This window comes from Jatropha curcas, chromosome 8 (genome assembly GCF_041381405.1).
Source record: "Jatropha curcas cultivar XTBG-Jc1 chromosome 8, XTBG_Jcur_1.0, whole genome shotgun sequence".
NCBI classification, from domain to species: Eukaryota; Viridiplantae; Streptophyta; class Magnoliopsida; order Malpighiales; family Euphorbiaceae; genus Jatropha; species Jatropha curcas.
Genome location: NC_143158.1, coordinates 2,986,339 through 3,003,313, shown reverse-complemented (window position 1 = coordinate 3,003,313; position 16,975 = coordinate 2,986,339). Strand labels below are relative to the sequence as shown.

The following is a 16,975-nucleotide window of genomic DNA, read 5'->3' as shown; positions in this document are numbered from 1 at the left end:
AATTTTGGTTTTGGGTGGTCCAAAATACTTTTGGACAATAACATCGTCACGTATTATTTTCTTAATAAATGCATTTTTATGTTTAATGTTCGACTATTAGTAGAATAATCGGAATCATTATGTGTAATATTGTTTCTTAAATTTAATTAATAATGAATTATTTATTTTAACATATATTTATTTTTAAAAAAAATTGATTTTACATAAGAGCAAAATCGAGAAAGAATATTATTGTTTAGAGCATGTGGGCTGATGGGAAATAGGAACCGTAGCCATGTAGTTGAGCTTGTCGAAGTTTATCGAGATGCAGAATAATGGTAGAGCGTTTCATGGTAATGGTGTCTTTCTCCGAGACATTAATTAGTAAGTTTTAGGAAAAAAAAGACCTATTTGAAATTTCACTGCAGACAAAAAATTATTCTAATCAACCATGTGAATACTTTTACAGAAGCCATTCTTGATTTTAGGGTTTCAAGGTTTTTGTCTACTCTATATTTGGCAATTTTCCTAAATGGGAAACTAACTCGTATTAACTTGCAACAATACTCCTGCTCTTACAGTATTTCTTTTTCTTTTTAATTTAACAGTAAAAAAAATTACAAAATGGACGTTGTGCACTCATCCCTGTCTATTTAAAAATATAATATTTTATAGATTTATTTAAAAGATAAATAACTCTATATTAAATTTTAAAGGTGATTTATATTTAGAGTTCGAAATGAAACTGTAACTTTAAAAAAGGAATTTATAACATTAAATTGAATTAATTTTCCTTACTAAATTAAAATTACAGAAGCTGGTGACGAAATAATAGATTAGATCGTGTTGCAAAAAATTTGTTGCTCAGACATTAACAAAAACTAGTGGATTTGTTATTATTATTTTATATATATTAATAAATCCAACATTCTTCACATAGTTGATCCACGATAGAAAACCACGTGTCTTGAATGTAACTGCTAAAGTCTGCCTGGCAGCACGTGTCAACTTCAAAAGCCAGCAGTTATATAAAATCCCGCCCAACTGATGACGTTTTTTTCTTCTTTTTCTTCTCATTTTCAGTTTAGCAGATGAAGCTCATGAATCATGGTTTCATAATCAGGGGAAAACAAATATTTAGTCACTCGTTAATGTTTGTTTAAGTTTCATTACTACGTGACCAGAATCTTGTTCCAAAAAAAGAAAAAAAAAATTTCGATTCGGTGCTTAATTAATTTTTTGCAGATAATAAATTATGGCAGTTCTCTTTTTGTTTTCAGTCAATTCCTGAACTGAAAATGAATCTTGGTTTTTAGTCTGAACAAACTAAACATTGTCATATCGAGTTTTATTTTTAATTTATTTTGTTGTTTCTGATTATCTTGTTGCAGTGTTTAGGTTGAAAGATTATCATCAGCAACTAATGGCATCAGAATATAAAGATTTGCAGCAACCAGCTATTATTATTGGAGGATGCTTTGCACTTGTCGCAGTAGTACTTTCCGTATTCCTCATATTCCAACATCTCAGATCATACAACAATCCTGCAGTTTGTTTTTTCTCATCTAGAAAATTAAACTTCATTGTATAATCATTATAATTAATCGTGTTGTTATTTTTCCATTTAAATCTTTTATTTAGTATTTTCCAGGAACAAAAATGGATTGTTGCGGTCATTTTCATGGTTCCTGTCTATGCTTCTGAGTCAGTAAGGCCTCTATCTCTAGTAATGAGAGGCATATTATAGTTGAATCATCTCGTTTTGATTTGTATTCGTTTTTGGCTTTTATAGGTTATCTCATTGTGGAACCAAAGGTTGTCTTTTTTGTGTGACATTTTAAGGAGTTGCTATGAAGCTTTTGCCTTGTATGCATTTGGTAGCTATTTGGTTGCTTGTTTAGGTAAGCTATAGTTATTTCTTTATTTTCATGATTAATCTTTAATACTTAAGGAATATTTCTCTTCCTATATGCTTTAAATAATACCCTCTTATCAGAACTTTGCTACATGCTGATCTATCTGTGATATTAGTCTGAGAAGATTGTCATTTGAGTTGGTATTGTGCCAAATTCTTATTTCAGGCGGCGAAAAGAGAGTCGTAGAACTTCTTGAAAATGAAAAACAAAAATGTTTTGGTCGCAGCCAACCTTTGGTAGAAGGATCAGAAGAGAACCAAGGTCAAAGAGAAAGGTCTTGTATCAGCTTTCTCTGCAAGCCATACATCATCGGGAGTTATGTATTTACGATAGTAAAATTTGGCCTTGTGCAGTATGTAAGTAAAAGCTATAAACTTTTCCATTTATATATATATGTACTATCTTTTGTGACCTTATCTGGATTCTAATGGTAGCTCTCTGTTATTTCAGATGATTCTAAAGACCTTTTGTGCATCCTTGGCATTCTTGTTAGAGCTTTTTGGGGTCTATGGCGATGGGGAATTCAAGTGGCACTATGGGTATGCACATTTAAACTCTCTTTTCCTAGTTAGTTTTTTTCAGCGAAACTTTTTCAAAAAATCTGCTGAAATATCATTTTCTCTGGTTTGAAACTTTTTGAAAAATCTGCAGATATCCATATATAGCAGCTGTACTGAACTTCAGTCAAATGTGGGCATTGTATTGTCTTGTGCAGTTCTATAACGTGCTGCACGAAAGACTTAAACCAATAAAGCCGCTTGCAAAGTTCATCAGCTTCAAGGCTATTGTGTTTGCTACCTGGTGGCAAGGTGTGGGCATTGCTTTACTGTGTGCTTCTGGAGTTTTGCCCGATGAGGGAAAATTTCGAAAAGGGTTGCAGGATTTTTTAATTTGTATAGAAGTAAGTTTTTATTAGATTCTGAAACAGACATTTCATTACCATCTTCAATTGTAGCTAGTGCTAGAAATAATGATGTCAGTTTTCAAGGGATTTATGTCCAGAAAATTCATTGCCAAACTGTGATTACCTGATACGTATCATAATACATCTTCATGTGGCTTGTCAGATGACTATTGCAGCCGTTGCCCATGTATTCATATTTTCAACAGAACCATATCATTTTGTTCCTGCTTCTGATTATGGAAGGGTTGCTGCTGAAACAACCAAAACAGAATTAAAGTCGGAGGAAGGTGAAAAGAAGAAGCTTTCCCTGCTTGAAAAGAAAGATATGCAGGTTGAGGCTCCTGGTACGAGTGTCACTGAGAGCGTCCAGGATATTGTCTTTCAAGGAAGTCAATCGGTAATTCTCTTGAAATGGAAAATGTCAGCTTCTTTGGATTTCGAGTTCATATATATATATATATCTTCGCAGGTTGTCAAGGATGTTGTCTTAACAATAAATCAAGCAATACGGCCTGTAGAGAAGGGTGTGATAAAGATCCAGGAGACGTTTCACCGAAGAGAAGAGAGTTCAGATGATAGGGAAAAATCAGAGTTAAAACTAGAAGATCATGTCAAAGAAAATCTTATCGAAATTGGAAGTGACGTTGATCTTTCAAGAAAAGAAGAAAAATAGTAGAAATTGATATCTGAAAAGGAAAATACAGAAGAATAGCAACTCTGAAGGCTGTTGATGGATATGATGTGCAATGAGGACCAGAATACAATTATAGCTGCTAGTGTTCTAATTGCTAATCGTATGTGGTGCTGCCAATCATTTCTTTGATTCTCTGTTGCATGATGCTTGCTGTCGATAAAATAGAACGAATGCTTGCTATCTTTGAGTAAACTTTGTTTTCTATTTATTTGTGTAAAATTTTGAGTAAAATGACTCTTTAAGGCATATGTTTAGGACAATTTTATGAAGACTGAAACTGAAAATCGAACTGTCTTTGACACATTCATGGCATGATAGATCATTCTCAGCTTGAATCCATTCAAGTGTCTCAGTTTTCACTTGTGAAGTACATTGAACAATCACTATCATCACAGTCTAGTATACAACGAAGTTGCAGGAACTATTACAGCAATAGGCTTTGAGTTAGCCATGAATAAGTTAATTATTGTACAATATGCCGTTTTGGGGCAGAATGAATGGATAAGGGATAGTGCTTTAAACAATTCTCTATTCTATACCCTTTAATATACAGTGTTTAATGAAACTCATTGTGATCAATTGCTTATTGTCCTTCATTTCCACAACAACACAGATCTGAACAGCACTGTAGGCAGCCAAAACATGCAAGAGCAGCGCAGAACTGTGTTAATACTATTGCACATTGGTCATTTATCTTGGAGCAACACTGGATGCAGCACATACAACAGCAATGACTACATATCCTGCCACAACAATTTGAAGCTGCCTTAATGATGATTTCAGCAGCCTCAGGCAACTTCGGTTCTTCAATTCCAGGAGGAATGTTTTCAGCAGTTGCAGCCAAATTCCCAAAGCCAACTCCCAGGTTTTGCAGTAATATTCTTTTCCGGCCTTGAGAGTCCACCTTTGAAGAATCACCTTTGTGCAATAACTGCTTACATGAATTTTGAACAAGCCGGCAGTAATATGTACACTTGGTTATTATCAGACTAAAAAAAGAAGAAAAGAAGGAAAGAAAACGCTGCACAAAAATTTACATGTTTAACATGTCATGTTCAAATGAATAGCTAAATGCAGATGTATAGCATGCCCGACTGTTGTTACAGCAGACAGATGCCAAAGTATTTTCAGTCGTGCATTGACCAATAAAAGTATATCAGTGATGAAGTCTTAACTTTATGTTCAAATAGCATGCAAAAAATTACGGGAAAAGAAATAAATATAGTTGGAGCTATATATATTATCGGCAGTTTGCGAGGAATTGTCTCTAACTTACAAGATATATACTGCAGCAATACAGCTGTAAAATTCTGAGGCAGTACTTACCGTACGTGTGCTGGGTGAATCCGTGGCTTGATTCCCTCTCTGAGTCTCAAGCAATGTCAAACGAGTGTATTCAGAGAAAACGCCAGTTTGTATGCTCATTTTGACAACCTGTCATTAAGTGGAAATAGCATCAGTAACTTCCTCTATACAGAATGAAGAGTTTTAGCCAGGATAAGTAGACGTGCGCAGCAGCATTCCTAGTATGGAGATAACAACCAGCAGTGCAAAACCAAGTATTTCCAAGTAGACCTATGATAATCGTTCTGAAGATCAAAAGAACATGGTAAAACATCACATGAGTTTTATAAACAAAGAGGTCAGGGTTAGGATTGCCAGAGTGGGAAAATGTTCGCCGAGAAAATCTTGTAGGCTTTGTAGTCTCTTCAGAATTGGTATTTCTTGGAACTCTTAGATATCTACATGACTGCATTGATCAAACTTTACTTCCATTCCCTTTGTTCCCACACGTTATCCAGATTGGATAATAAGAAGAAAAAGAAGAAGAGAAAAGCAACAAATCCGGAAACAAACCTTCTCCTCAAGCCTCTTGTTTTCTGAAAACCATGCCTGGGCTGTGAGTAGATCAATCTGTTGCTTTGCAAAAATCTGTCGTAGAACAGAAATTATATCAGAACTTTTTTAAAGCAATTTACATGAAATGCAGTATTCAATACAGGCTTTTAAAAAGACAAACTACAAACATCCTCATTGAAGGATAAGGTCAAATGATGAATTGAAACAGAATTTTTAGCTTATTTATGGAAAATGGCATATGATAAGTATGAACAATAGAGAGAATACACCAAGAACATAAAAGAAAACCCTTTATAGATCAACAAATAGATAAAGTCAAGCAATAACGTATAGGCAACTTGTAGAATTATTGCCTCGAGAAGTGAAAGGAGGATAACACAGATCACCATCATTCAGTCAAATAACACAAGCAAAAGCTATGCAAAATTTAGAAGGCAAGAGTAGCCATGCTCCATGTCATAATTAAAACAATGTAATAACACCAGATGTTCCTAATCTACACAATGAAATCGTGTCAATAAATATCAAGCAGAATTAAAATAAAAAGCAAGTTCTCCAGTTGTTTCTTACCCGCTCAAAAGGCATGTCTTTTTCCTTGTGTATTTTCAAGTCTATGACAAAATTACTCAGGTCTCCTAAAGCGCCTTTAGCTTTAAGATTTTCTGGGAAGTTTCCTCTATATCTCCCAGAAATAATCAAGAGACTTTCTGATGAAAGATCTGGAATACGGGAAGGGTACACCTGCATAATTGATTGCAGATTCAGATCAAACATTAAATTCATATCAGTTGGATAATAAAATCAGCCAGATGAAAAACCATGCTTTTTACATACATTATCATCCATTTTCCTCTTGTGGAAGTATTATTCAATGCAAAAAATGAAGCAGGCAAGTGAAAAGCAACTAAAATTGTTGATAAAACAGAAGCATGGAAGGAACTGCATTGTCTTGTTGAGGCTAAACCAAAAAAAATAATCTGCAATGTACCTCAACTTCATCAAGATCATCAAATGTGTCGAGCGTTATGTTTGCAAGAACAGGTGATAGGCCTTTGCTGAAAAACTTTTGCAGTCGAGACTGAACTGAATCTGGCCACAAACAAATAAAAATTACAAAATCGTAAGTAGTATTAATACAAGAATAGTGTTAGATATATGTGTTTCCCGTGTCATCTAGCAATACTTCCTTACTTGCATTGAATAAAATTAAACTTGATACAAATCTGGATGCGTTAGAACCCCCAAAATAAAAAGGACAACCTATAGAGTGTTGGAACAGCCAGTTAGCCGCTACTTTAGGGTTGCAGGATCACATGGTTATTATTGTTCTAAGACTAAACCAAAAAAGCATAGGATTTTGCACCACTGTATTATGGTGAGTCTGATTATGTTCTCCTGCAAAGGGGTAATGAGCTGTAACATGCTTCAAAACTGGACAGCCTCGATCTTTGTGCACATGCTGAAAATCTTATATCGGATAACATGCCTATCAACTACCAATGATGGAAAGGACCCAGTTTAATTCTCGCTTCAAAGATTTATAGACCTTCAACTCATGTCAGAAATTTCCCTGATATTTCAGTTCAAATTAGGTTGTTCACCACATCCAGTAACCATAACTTCACATCACTATATCATGCAGCAACCTCACATCTCCCATGTGAAAACCAAAAGCAGTAGGGAAGAGAATAGAAAAATGTGCTTGAAAGCTCCCAGGCGAAGAAAAGAAAACTTAAACCAATTATGGAACTAACCTACACTGTAAGCAGCATCATATTGGCCCCTGCTAATCATTGCAAGCATGCACAGGAAATGATGATTGCAGTATGTACCTGTAATTTTTCATTATGCAAATTTAATTGAAAACAATCAGAAGAATCATTAAAAGCAAGCAGAAATAATAAATATTTTCCCATTGAACGGTGGGTTGGTGACGGAAGGAGTTTAAGGTGAGTGGTGATATGCCGACAATACAATCATTTGAAGCCAAAAAAAAAAAGAAGAAAGAAAGAAAGAAAGAAGAAGCCATCACCTATGCCAAAAGTGTAAATACGTGGACATATTGATCCTCTTCCAGTTAGGTGATTTGTCATTAAGTCACAGATGTGTCTTTCATTGTCAACAGACCCATCAGTGACAAGGAAAATGACAGGAAATGAAGCATGAGTATTTGATACCATCTCCATTGCCTGAAAGCATGAAAAAGGAACAATTTTTTTTAATACACTTTTACTTTTCTTTTTCAGTGGGACATACAAGTTGATTTGTCAGGCAAGTCCATAGGGGCTAAAAGAACAAGTGTAAATGAAATATACTAAAAGACCCCCATCTCCCACTTAGAATTTATGCCAAAAAATAATATCGAGTTCAAGCAAGCTAATTTTGAGAAAAATCAGGTACCAAATGCAATAAAGCCTAATTAGAATCACCCAAAACCAGCAGTTTGGAAGCACCATTCACTAATTTGCTTTAGATTTTAGAAGTGATTGGTCAAAAAGGTCAGAAATACATCAAGTTTTACAACTCTAAGTCCAGCTAATGCTACATAGGATATTAACATCGTTTTCTTTTTCTATTTTCTATTAGTTGACATGCACACACACATCTAAAATATAGCAGAAAAACCACGAGGGAGAAATGACCTGATTTAGGGGAAGCAAGATATTTGTACTTCCCCCTGCAATAAAGTTTACATTCATCCACTCAACAGCCTTTTCCACTGTTTCCTCCGTGGCCAACTCCATTGATGAAGAAAATAAATACGTCTCTCCATTAAAAGCTATAATATTGAATGAATCTTTTGAACCAAGCTGGGCGAGAGCTCCTGATATTGAATTCTTTGTACCCTCAAGCGGCTTTCCTTCCATGCTTCCACTTATATCAACAACAAATACTATCTCTTTTCTGAATACCTACCAGATTTGTTAAGATAGAATAGATTAAACAAGAAGATGGTTAAAACTACACATATCAAATAAAGCAAATGCTAGACTAACCTTCCCGCTTGGCTCATCTCCTGGAGAAACATAGACGCAAAACATTTCTCTTTGATCAGCATCGAGGGCAGATGGGGATTGCAAAATCACACCACCAAATATATGATTTGAAGAAACCTAAATAAGCAACAAATATAGTAGAATTACGAAAAAGTTGATCAATACATACAAATAACACTTTCACTTCCACTTCCAAAGATGCTCATGGATCTCCACATACATGGATTTAACATCCAAGAATCCATCATTGGATAAGCCAGAAAGTTTCGCAGTAACAAATAAAATGACACGAGTCTTACAGAATATGAGACAGCAAAGTCAACATTTGTCCAAGTGAGAACATCTGCTTCATACAAGAAACCCATTTTCCCTGCTTCTCGTTTGAATTGCTGGAACGAGCAAAATTAGATGGAATCAGCCATTAATATATAACAATTAAAATTTAGTGCAATGTAACCTTTGCCCAAGATGCACCTTCAGAGGATGACTAGTCGTCTTACAAACAATTTCACTTCCAGTACCAGAGTTCACATTAAATTGTATCCTTTCTTTTTTGGGTAGTTTCTTTACAGCAGGAGTTACGTACTCAGGAAAACTAAATGGCACATTCAAGGAGAACTCCCCATTGCGATAGGATAATTTCTGAATCCAGGTAACATTAATAGAAAGACTGGAGCCCCCATCAACCTTGACGGACCAAAAGAGAAATGCTTCAGAACAAAATAGTTTAAACTTTATAAGAGAAAATTAGTAACTAGCTACCCTCAATTAAAAAGTACTCACTTTTGGTATTGTGAAGGTAAATATATGGGGAGTCAAAAAGCCTCCATTTTCAAGTCGGCATTCCTTTTCCATATCCTTTTTATTCTCCATTGCAATCAGTTCAGTACAGTAAGACTTTCTAGGAACATCCACCTCAAGACCTAGAATTGAACCCTGTTAGCCAAATAATATATTGCTTGAGAACAACACAAAAAAAAAAAAAAAAAAAAAAAAAAAAAAAAAAACAAGAGAGCAAAATTCAAGCACTTAAACAACCATAACTATGTGAAATAATTTCTGTGATATTCAACCAATATACACACCTGCTCGCCCATTGGAATTGCTATACGGCAATCAGAGCTTTTGCTGCCCATAACGCAATGGACCCGCCAGGATCCGCTTAAACGAACAATAACAGAATCCAAATAAGAATCGGCCTCGAGTTCTATCCGGTTCATCTGGAGCGGTATGAGCGCAGGCGGATCACACCTCCCGTGCACGTGAGGCTGGTAACTCGCCATATCTGGATTATCCACAATAGCTGGATCAAAAATCACAGCGTAAACCATAGGCGCCTTTGGCAGGTAGTCATCGACGGATCTCTCCATTGAAAGAAGCGGCTTAGGCGGCGCCACGGCCCTGTCCTTGCCGAAGTATAACCTCTTTGCGAGCCTGAGACCATCCTCCACGGCTTTCCCAAATTCGTCAGCCATTGATTCGATATGTCCTCTTCCAAAAAAAAAAAAAAGAAAAAAAGAAGCAAACTTTTATCGTTGTTCGTTTGTCGAGATACGAAGAAATTAAAAAGGATAAGTCCTATAAACACAAACAGTAAAGAATCACTCTGAGCTGGGTTTCTTCACGCAAATGGCGTAAATGGCACATTCACTCTTGCATTCTTTTTTGAATGTCTAGGCAAGTTTATTTTATTTATTATTCTTTTATTTTTGCCCATTTCGTTACGCTCGAGCTGAGTCAGCATTATTTTTCTTCGACTAGCCAATGAGAAAGAGACACGTAAGTTGCCGACTACTGATTGCATTGGGTAAAGGCCGTTGGCAGTTAATAAAACAACTGTATGGGGAATCGAAAGATTGTAACGTTAACGCGACAGGCTGTTGTATAGAAAAGATCGTTAAAAAGCAACATTTAGTATAGCAAACGTGGCAACCATTCAGATGTCGTTGTCGTGAGATCGTTACAGACATGTAGACAAAGAAAAGGATACAGGAACCTTTTGCTCATCAATCACCTTTATGCTTATCCACTACCTTTGATATGATTTTGATTTGATGGCTTGTTAATTGATCATCGGCGACGTGGATGGAACAGGGACGCTGAATTGAAATTTTGTACCCTTCAAATTTGCTTTCAAAGGCCCTTATTATCAAAATCAAATAGTTAATTAACTGCGCATTTTTAATTTTAAAGCAATTTTGTTTTTATATTCAAATAATTATATGTTGGGTGCTCTCTTTTCTAAAAAAATTAATAGTAATTGGCAAATATTACAAAAGAAATATAAAATTGAATGTTTTTTAATCGGTTTTAGGTGGAAAATCTGAAAAGAGCATGTCAACGAGCGGTCCACATTGAACAAACCTTCCTCAGCCATCGAATGCACCACGCGAGACATGCAAAAGAGAAGGATTTTACCTACCTGCTACCGCTAGGTGCAAATCACATGTCCCTTTGCTTAGTAACTACAACACCATACACACAACCAGCACAGCTTTTTCAAATCCAAAGCAAAAAGTAATATGTAGGAAAAGGAAATAAAGCACCAACAGGCATCAAAAGGGAATTCTTTTTCACATCAATGAGATCAAGGAACAAGAAAAAGACTGCAATTATTGTTTCATTTATGGTCGTATGATGAAAGAATATCATAGGTAAGTTTCTCAAACGGTATACATTGCAATCATGTGGACTTTTACTTGCATTTGCACAATCAATTACATCAATTCAAAATTCCCAAAACACTTTTTCTGCTTATTCTCCCTCTTCCTCCTATATGACCCTATATTTGCAGAAATTATAAAAATGCCTTAACTTTCTGCCATGTCTGGGGTACAAATGTAGCTGCAGTTTATCCAGCGGCTTTAATTCTGAAAGAAGTGCAACATTATAACACATAGGAATCGGGTCAGATGAGCTTTATGCCTAAGAGGCTACTTCTACAATAACAACGATCTACCATGAGAACTAACTAATAGAAATTTCTCCATGTGTCAAAATTCAGCGGATAAAATCCAATGAGAAACTCTGTTAATGAGATCAGCGAACCTTTTCTTCTCCATAGTATGATGGTGATCCACTGAAAAAGAATAATATTTTCTTAAAATAATATCTATCAACAATTATTCATTCTGCACTTGAGATATGTCACTAATTTGTGCAAAAAGGATTTCATTCCATGTGTCGGGAACACCAGGGAGACACCAATGCAAGCAATCTTGTACTCCTGGTGAGGCGGTAATGCTATACCTTGATATGTGACCCTCATCTCTCACCTGGGACAATGCTGTTATGTCCAACAGCTGAACCCCCGTCCCCTTCACTGCATGGCCAGCACTATAATCACTAGATTCATCTTGCAATACTTCCTTTCCTATGGACATAGGGGTGGTCTTGTCACAGCTTCCCCCAGTGTTCCAGTCACCATGAACAAAATGCCTAGGTGAGATGCTCCTATAGAAGGCTTTTAAACGCGGATTTTTTGGAAGCTGCATATTCACCCAATTGATAATGCTGTGAATTGTAAAATTTTTGGCATCTCCAATCATTGCCAGCTTCTTGTTAGTGTTGGGCATACCACCCACATGCATGACCCAGCGATTTGCCCTAAGCTTCCCTCGGTTCCAATGATGCCCTGTGTTGAGAACGAGAACATCTATTTTGTGAAGAAACAGGCGCAAAAAAGCAGGTGGCCGATCGAGATGCATGGCATAATCAGTGGGTGGGTTTTTGATATCAATAGGTTCCAAGTCACAAAGGCAAGCTGACCAGTAATAAAGGACAGTAGTATTAGTGCTTGGAAACCGATATGCCCATCCATTAGGGCGGACACCACCGTGAGGTTTGACAAATCCATATTCATGTCCCACATCAATGACATCATGCCTCTCCTTTCCCCCTGTGATCATACACATAATGGACAGGAATTGCTGTCTGCCCAATGAATCTCCAACAAAAGCTAGAGTCTTGTCTTGCATCCTGACATGTGTCAATTCAATGATCATAAGATCAGACAAAAAGATGCATATTTTAAAGCAAGGAATGGAGATAGTCAACACGCAGACATATTGCAAGATAGTGGGTGCTTTTTAGCATATAAACTAATGAGTTGGCAAATTATAACAAGTTAATGACAGCACTTTTTATCAAAATCAAGTAGTAAGCCTGGTATTCAAGTTAGATCTGAAGTGAACATCAACTCAGGCATTGGCTTATGCATATTTAATGGTACTTCCCATCAAATTAAGCAAACATCAAGTCTGGCTCATGCTTACTGAACCACAGAAGGCTCATCCTAACAGGCATACAACTCAAGGCTGATTATATTATCTCTCAAATAAAAGAGCATCATACCACAAACCCTACAATGATTCAAAACAGTACTTAGATTCCTCCAAAAAAGCTGTCTGATTTGTACCATGACTTGCCTAAAAATCAAGGCTAAGAGTTAAGATTATCACACCTATAATTATACTGAGAAATCGTGTTAGTGGATGCATTGACATTTTCCAACTAAAGCAGTATAGGTGTCACCAGAACTGTTTTCTCACTTGTTCATGTGTTTACTTTAGATTCAATTTGCATTCTGTTATTCCAAACTCCAACCAAATCCCACAAGTAAGTTCAAGGAGAAACATCTTGGTTACCATTCTCAGAACTTAAAAACAGTCAATTTCGAGATATATATATATAGATGGAATCTATGCACTCCAGAATGCATACATAAGTACAGGGCACAGTAAGTTGGTTTCTAGTGATAGAACCAATTCATCTTAAGTCGTAATCCATGACCATATTGAAAAACCATGAAAAAGTCTGACACATAATACGCTTACGTTCAAACAAAAAAGAATGCAGTGATACCTTTTCAAGAACTTTTCCCCTTCAAATTCTTCCATTTGGCAATTGTTTGGTTGCCACCGCAGCTTCTCATAAGCAAAGTCTGTACGTTGCATCAACCGGCAGGCCCACATTTGTGCCAGCCATTGCTTACAGCCAAACCCAGAATACAAAGGCCGGGTATCATCTACTACCCATTTCCCTTTTGCATAATTACAGGCTGGAGAGACGATCAGATAAAATGAGAATTGCTAGTTATAAATAATATAATAGTAGATATCTTAATAGAATTGCATCAATGCTCATGCGTCTCAACTATGTCATTGGGAAAATAAAATAATAAATGTCAAGTACGCTCAATAAACTCTATGTCCCAAAGTAGCTGCAGATCAGAGCACAGGAAAACTCAGTCTCCAAGATTTGATAGTCATTTTACCAATTATAAAGGAAAGTCATGATGAAGTTGAAATTATCAGGGAAATATTATCAGCCAATATGGCATGGTTAAGCATTCATGTTTTTTGTGCTCATCATAAGAGACCACCCTCCAGAGTTGACAGCCAAAAACTCTGAAAATAATATGGACCATTTTAAAGAAAAATTAAAAATAACCCTTTTTCAGCATATCCAGTATTGGTTCCGGAAACCACTCAAGTATCTATTGCTTACACGTAAACAAGGTATATAATGAAGCAAATTGCCTAAATAGAGAAGCATGCATATAACTCATCTCACAAATAAAAAGCAAATAACAGCACACGAGCAGCAAATACCTTGGGTATGCACAAGCATTGTAGAATTGTTCTCATCTTGTTCCTCCAGGGAAGAGCTCATATTTGCAGTAACAATTGCCATTGCAAAATCCTGGTTTTCTTCTTTTTGTTTCAAATCTGTTTCTCTTCCATTTTTGTTTTGCTTTCCTAGTGATTCTGTCAAGGTAGAGCTCTCTGCACTGCTACTTATTTTGAATTCCACAACCTGTTTGTCTTTAGCTTCTGTTTCTGTCACAACCTGATTATCTGAATCAAACAGTGCTGCCAAATCCAAAGTTTGTTCTGTTTCTTTCAAATTTTTATCTCCTTCATTCTGGTTATGCTTTCCAGCTTCCAGGACCTGTTTGCTTTTTGCTTCTGTATCCTTTGTAGCTGGGACAGTTTCTGCATAATCACATTCGTCTCATAAGTTCTGGTATGCACTTAAAGAGACACTTATATCAAGTTACAATAAAATTCCAAAAATACTGGAAGGAGTAACAGAAAATGGAAAGTAGATATTATAACAGACCTGCTTCACGCTACTATATCCGCAAGATAAAATGAGAACAAGTTAGCTAAAATCACATACTGGCTAAGCCAGAAAATCTTCATCAGGTTTCTTATCATAATAAAGAATGCAAAAGAAAAAGCAGCAATATACTAATACCTTTCTCTTGAACAAGTGTTCTTGTTGAATAGTTGTTTGCAGGATCCTGATCAGCCAAATTCATATCTTTGCTTGCATGTAAATGTGATTCTGAACGTACTGAACTAAGAATAACACTGGCCATTAAAATGCCAATCTCACAATACGGGAAGACAAATACTAAGTTTGCAAATTTTCACAACCATAATTCAGTATAGATTACATGAACGAACAATAACTATGACTGTCATTCCAAAAAGTTTACCATTTATAAAGATCGTTCAGTAACATGATTATTCAGTAAAGATTACATGAAGAAATGCCAATATAAAATTGAAAACACCCATATGTCAAAGTTATACACTGGCAAACATACCTTCAGATAGTTGCAACTGCCCTTTAGGAGGAAGTATGTTAGTGAGAAATAGCGTTCCATCCCACGCCCATATGAGAGTTATAGTCCCCACAATAGCAATGAAAAGAAGAGAGGTTTTTTTACTCCTGAATTTGGAAAAGCCTCCTTGCATCCTAAATGCACAAATATGAACAAGTAAACTTGTAAAAATTGTTGCCAAAGGCACTGGGCTTGCTTTAAATAGTCCTTCAATCTATATAAAAGAATTATTACAAAAGGTAAACAAAACATGCTACTAATTGTAGTTTAATCATATCAGTGTCTTCGAATTCAATTAATTATTAATATTTACAAGACTCATTTCCTAAAAAACCTCTCCAAGTGCAATTAATTAATTAATTAATTAATTAATTATATATATATATATATAAGACCCGTCTCCTAAAAAACCTCTAATTTCCACATAAAAAGCTCAAACTGAGAAATTTTCAAATAATTAAGTCAAAACAGTTGAGAAGGCTACTACTTCGCTGGGATAATAAAGTTTTATAATACTAATACACATTATTAACAACGATTAATAATGAAAACGCTGATTATTATTACCCTTATTATTAAATTTGTTTAATGATTGTAATCAGAATACAATTTTTCCAGTTTATCATTCAAGCCATTTTCATGCATGGAAAGGGAAAAAAGCAAAAAAAATTATAGAAAGCAATGACTGATTAAAAAGTCGATAATTCCGGATTAATGATACACAGATCCTGCAGTTTCGATCTAAGAGAAGTAACCGATGCTTTTTTGTATTCATGGAAAATAGAAAAGTGCAAACTGATTGAGAGAAGTACCTGATAAGCAAGAATCTGTGAGCAAAACAAGCAATGAAAAGAAATAAGGAGAATAATTATGTAAATGGTATTTCAGGTATCATAAGAAATGAAAAGAGAAGAGAAAGCGAGGGACAGAGAAAAGGACAGGATTGGAAGTAGCTATTAATATTATAAAACAATATGAGTGGAGCGGAAATGGCACCACCGTCTTGTCTTTGAATTTTGACAAATGTTTGTGGAAGAAGCCACCCGTGTCCAGACACGATCGTCAAATACAAAAACGTCACGAGAATTTTACTCGCTTTTTAGTAAAAGAATAATTTTTATATATACTTTTTATTTTATCCTATTTTTATATAATTAATACTTTATCCATCTCATAATTTGAGTCCTAATTTAACTTACACGTAAATTAAAATTTTAATTAATATTATTAAATTATAATTTTTACTTATTTTTTCATAAAATGAAACTTATAATAATAATAATTATATTTTTCAAATCATGGCATCTAAATGCATAAAATTTTTTATTTAAAAAAAATCATAATCTCTCTTTATATTATTATTATTCTAAGAACAACTACTGTAAGAAACAAGAATTTAAAATATACTATAGCAAATCTATATAAAAATTAAGAGTTTTAAAGAATTTTAAAATAAAAAATTTATTCAAAATATAGAAATTTGTCCAAATACTCCAAATAATTTAAAACTATATATACAAATATAAAAACTGTTACAACAATATATTTTTATAAAGAAATAAATGAATTATTAAAGAAATGATTTGATTAGGAAATCTAAATTTCCATGGAGTGTTTCAATTTATTACGTTTAAAATACTGCAAAAATAGAAAGAATAATACATGGATTAGTTATTAATTATACACAATTGACAAAGTATTGCATTGGATACCAATACGTGTCTTTCTACGGTTTCAAATTTGTTTTTCCTTAAAAAAAAAATAAAATATGAATAACAAAATGTTGAAATTAGGAAACCTTATCACCTCTGATAATAATTAAAATTACCATCATTAGTTGTCTATCAAACTAATTAAACTAATTTTTTTTAAACTAGCAGTAATTTTGTTGCACGTAAACTTTTCAAATAATTTGATTTTCCAAATTCAAGTCAAACGTGGATGAAGGCGTTAGCATGTTTAAGCCAAATAATTTGCGATTTAGATTTTTTT

General features: G+C 34.8%; 3 protein-coding genes across 8 annotated transcripts; 1 reads left to right on the top strand and 2 right to left on the bottom strand.

Moving 5' to 3' along the window:
• Positions 1-1,057: 1,057 nt before the first annotated feature.
• On the top strand, positions 1,058-4,680 carry LOC105638356 (organic solute transporter ostalpha protein (DUF300)). Of its 4 annotated transcripts, none has more exons than XM_020680831.3 (9): positions 1,058-1,474; positions 1,621-1,687; positions 1,772-1,880; positions 2,061-2,251; positions 2,346-2,434; positions 2,547-2,796; positions 2,963-3,196; positions 3,269-3,593; positions 4,107-4,680. In XM_020680831.3, the coding sequence occupies exons 2-8, from the start codon at positions 1,661-1,663 to the stop codon at positions 3,470-3,472; spliced, it is 1,104 nt and encodes a 367-aa protein (XP_020536490.1). In that variant the 5' UTR covers positions 1,058-1,474; positions 1,621-1,660; the 3' UTR covers positions 3,473-3,593; positions 4,107-4,680. The 4 variants fall into 4 exon arrangements, with proteins under 4 accessions (XP_020536490.1, XP_020536492.1, XP_020536489.1 ...); XM_020680833.3 differs by having other exon boundaries at positions 1,058-1,483; XM_020680830.3 differs by having other exon boundaries at positions 1,058-1,528; positions 1,631-1,687.
• Positions 3,803-10,068, bottom strand: LOC105637983 (inter-alpha-trypsin inhibitor heavy chain-like protein). Of its 2 annotated transcripts, XM_012221682.4 has the most exons (14): positions 9,942-10,068; positions 9,435-9,840; positions 9,133-9,285; positions 8,824-9,036; positions 8,649-8,738; positions 8,350-8,466; positions 7,996-8,265; positions 7,386-7,542; positions 7,108-7,185; positions 6,342-6,442; positions 5,924-6,094; positions 5,351-5,425; positions 4,820-4,927; positions 3,803-4,424 (listed from the first exon to the last, which is right to left on the bottom strand). In XM_012221682.4, the coding sequence occupies exons 2-14, from the start codon at positions 9,822-9,824 to the stop codon at positions 4,077-4,079; spliced, it is 2,271 nt and encodes a 756-aa protein (XP_012077072.1). In that variant the 5' UTR covers positions 9,825-9,840; positions 9,942-10,068; the 3' UTR covers positions 3,803-4,076. The 2 variants fall into 2 exon arrangements, with proteins under 2 accessions (XP_012077072.1, XP_012077073.1); XM_012221683.4 differs by lacking the exon at positions 9,942-10,068 and having other exon boundaries at positions 9,133-9,272; positions 9,435-9,573.
• Positions 10,069-10,953: 885 nt separating this feature from the next.
• On the bottom strand, positions 10,954-15,998 carry LOC105637981 (protein trichome birefringence-like 16). Of its 2 annotated transcripts, XM_012221677.4 has the most exons (6): positions 15,796-15,998; positions 14,966-15,117; positions 14,611-14,709; positions 13,962-14,345; positions 13,213-13,408; positions 10,954-12,327 (listed from the first exon to the last, which is right to left on the bottom strand). In XM_012221677.4, exons 2-6 carry the CDS (start codon positions 15,114-15,116, stop codon positions 11,472-11,474), a joined length of 1,686 nt encoding a protein of 561 aa, XP_012077067.1. In that variant the 5' UTR covers position 15,117; positions 15,796-15,998; the 3' UTR covers positions 10,954-11,471. The 2 variants fall into 2 exon arrangements, with proteins under 2 accessions (XP_012077067.1, XP_020536455.1); XM_020680796.2 differs by lacking the exon at positions 15,796-15,998 and having other exon boundaries at positions 14,611-14,714; positions 14,966-15,107.
• Between the last annotated feature and the right edge of the window lie 977 nt (positions 15,999-16,975).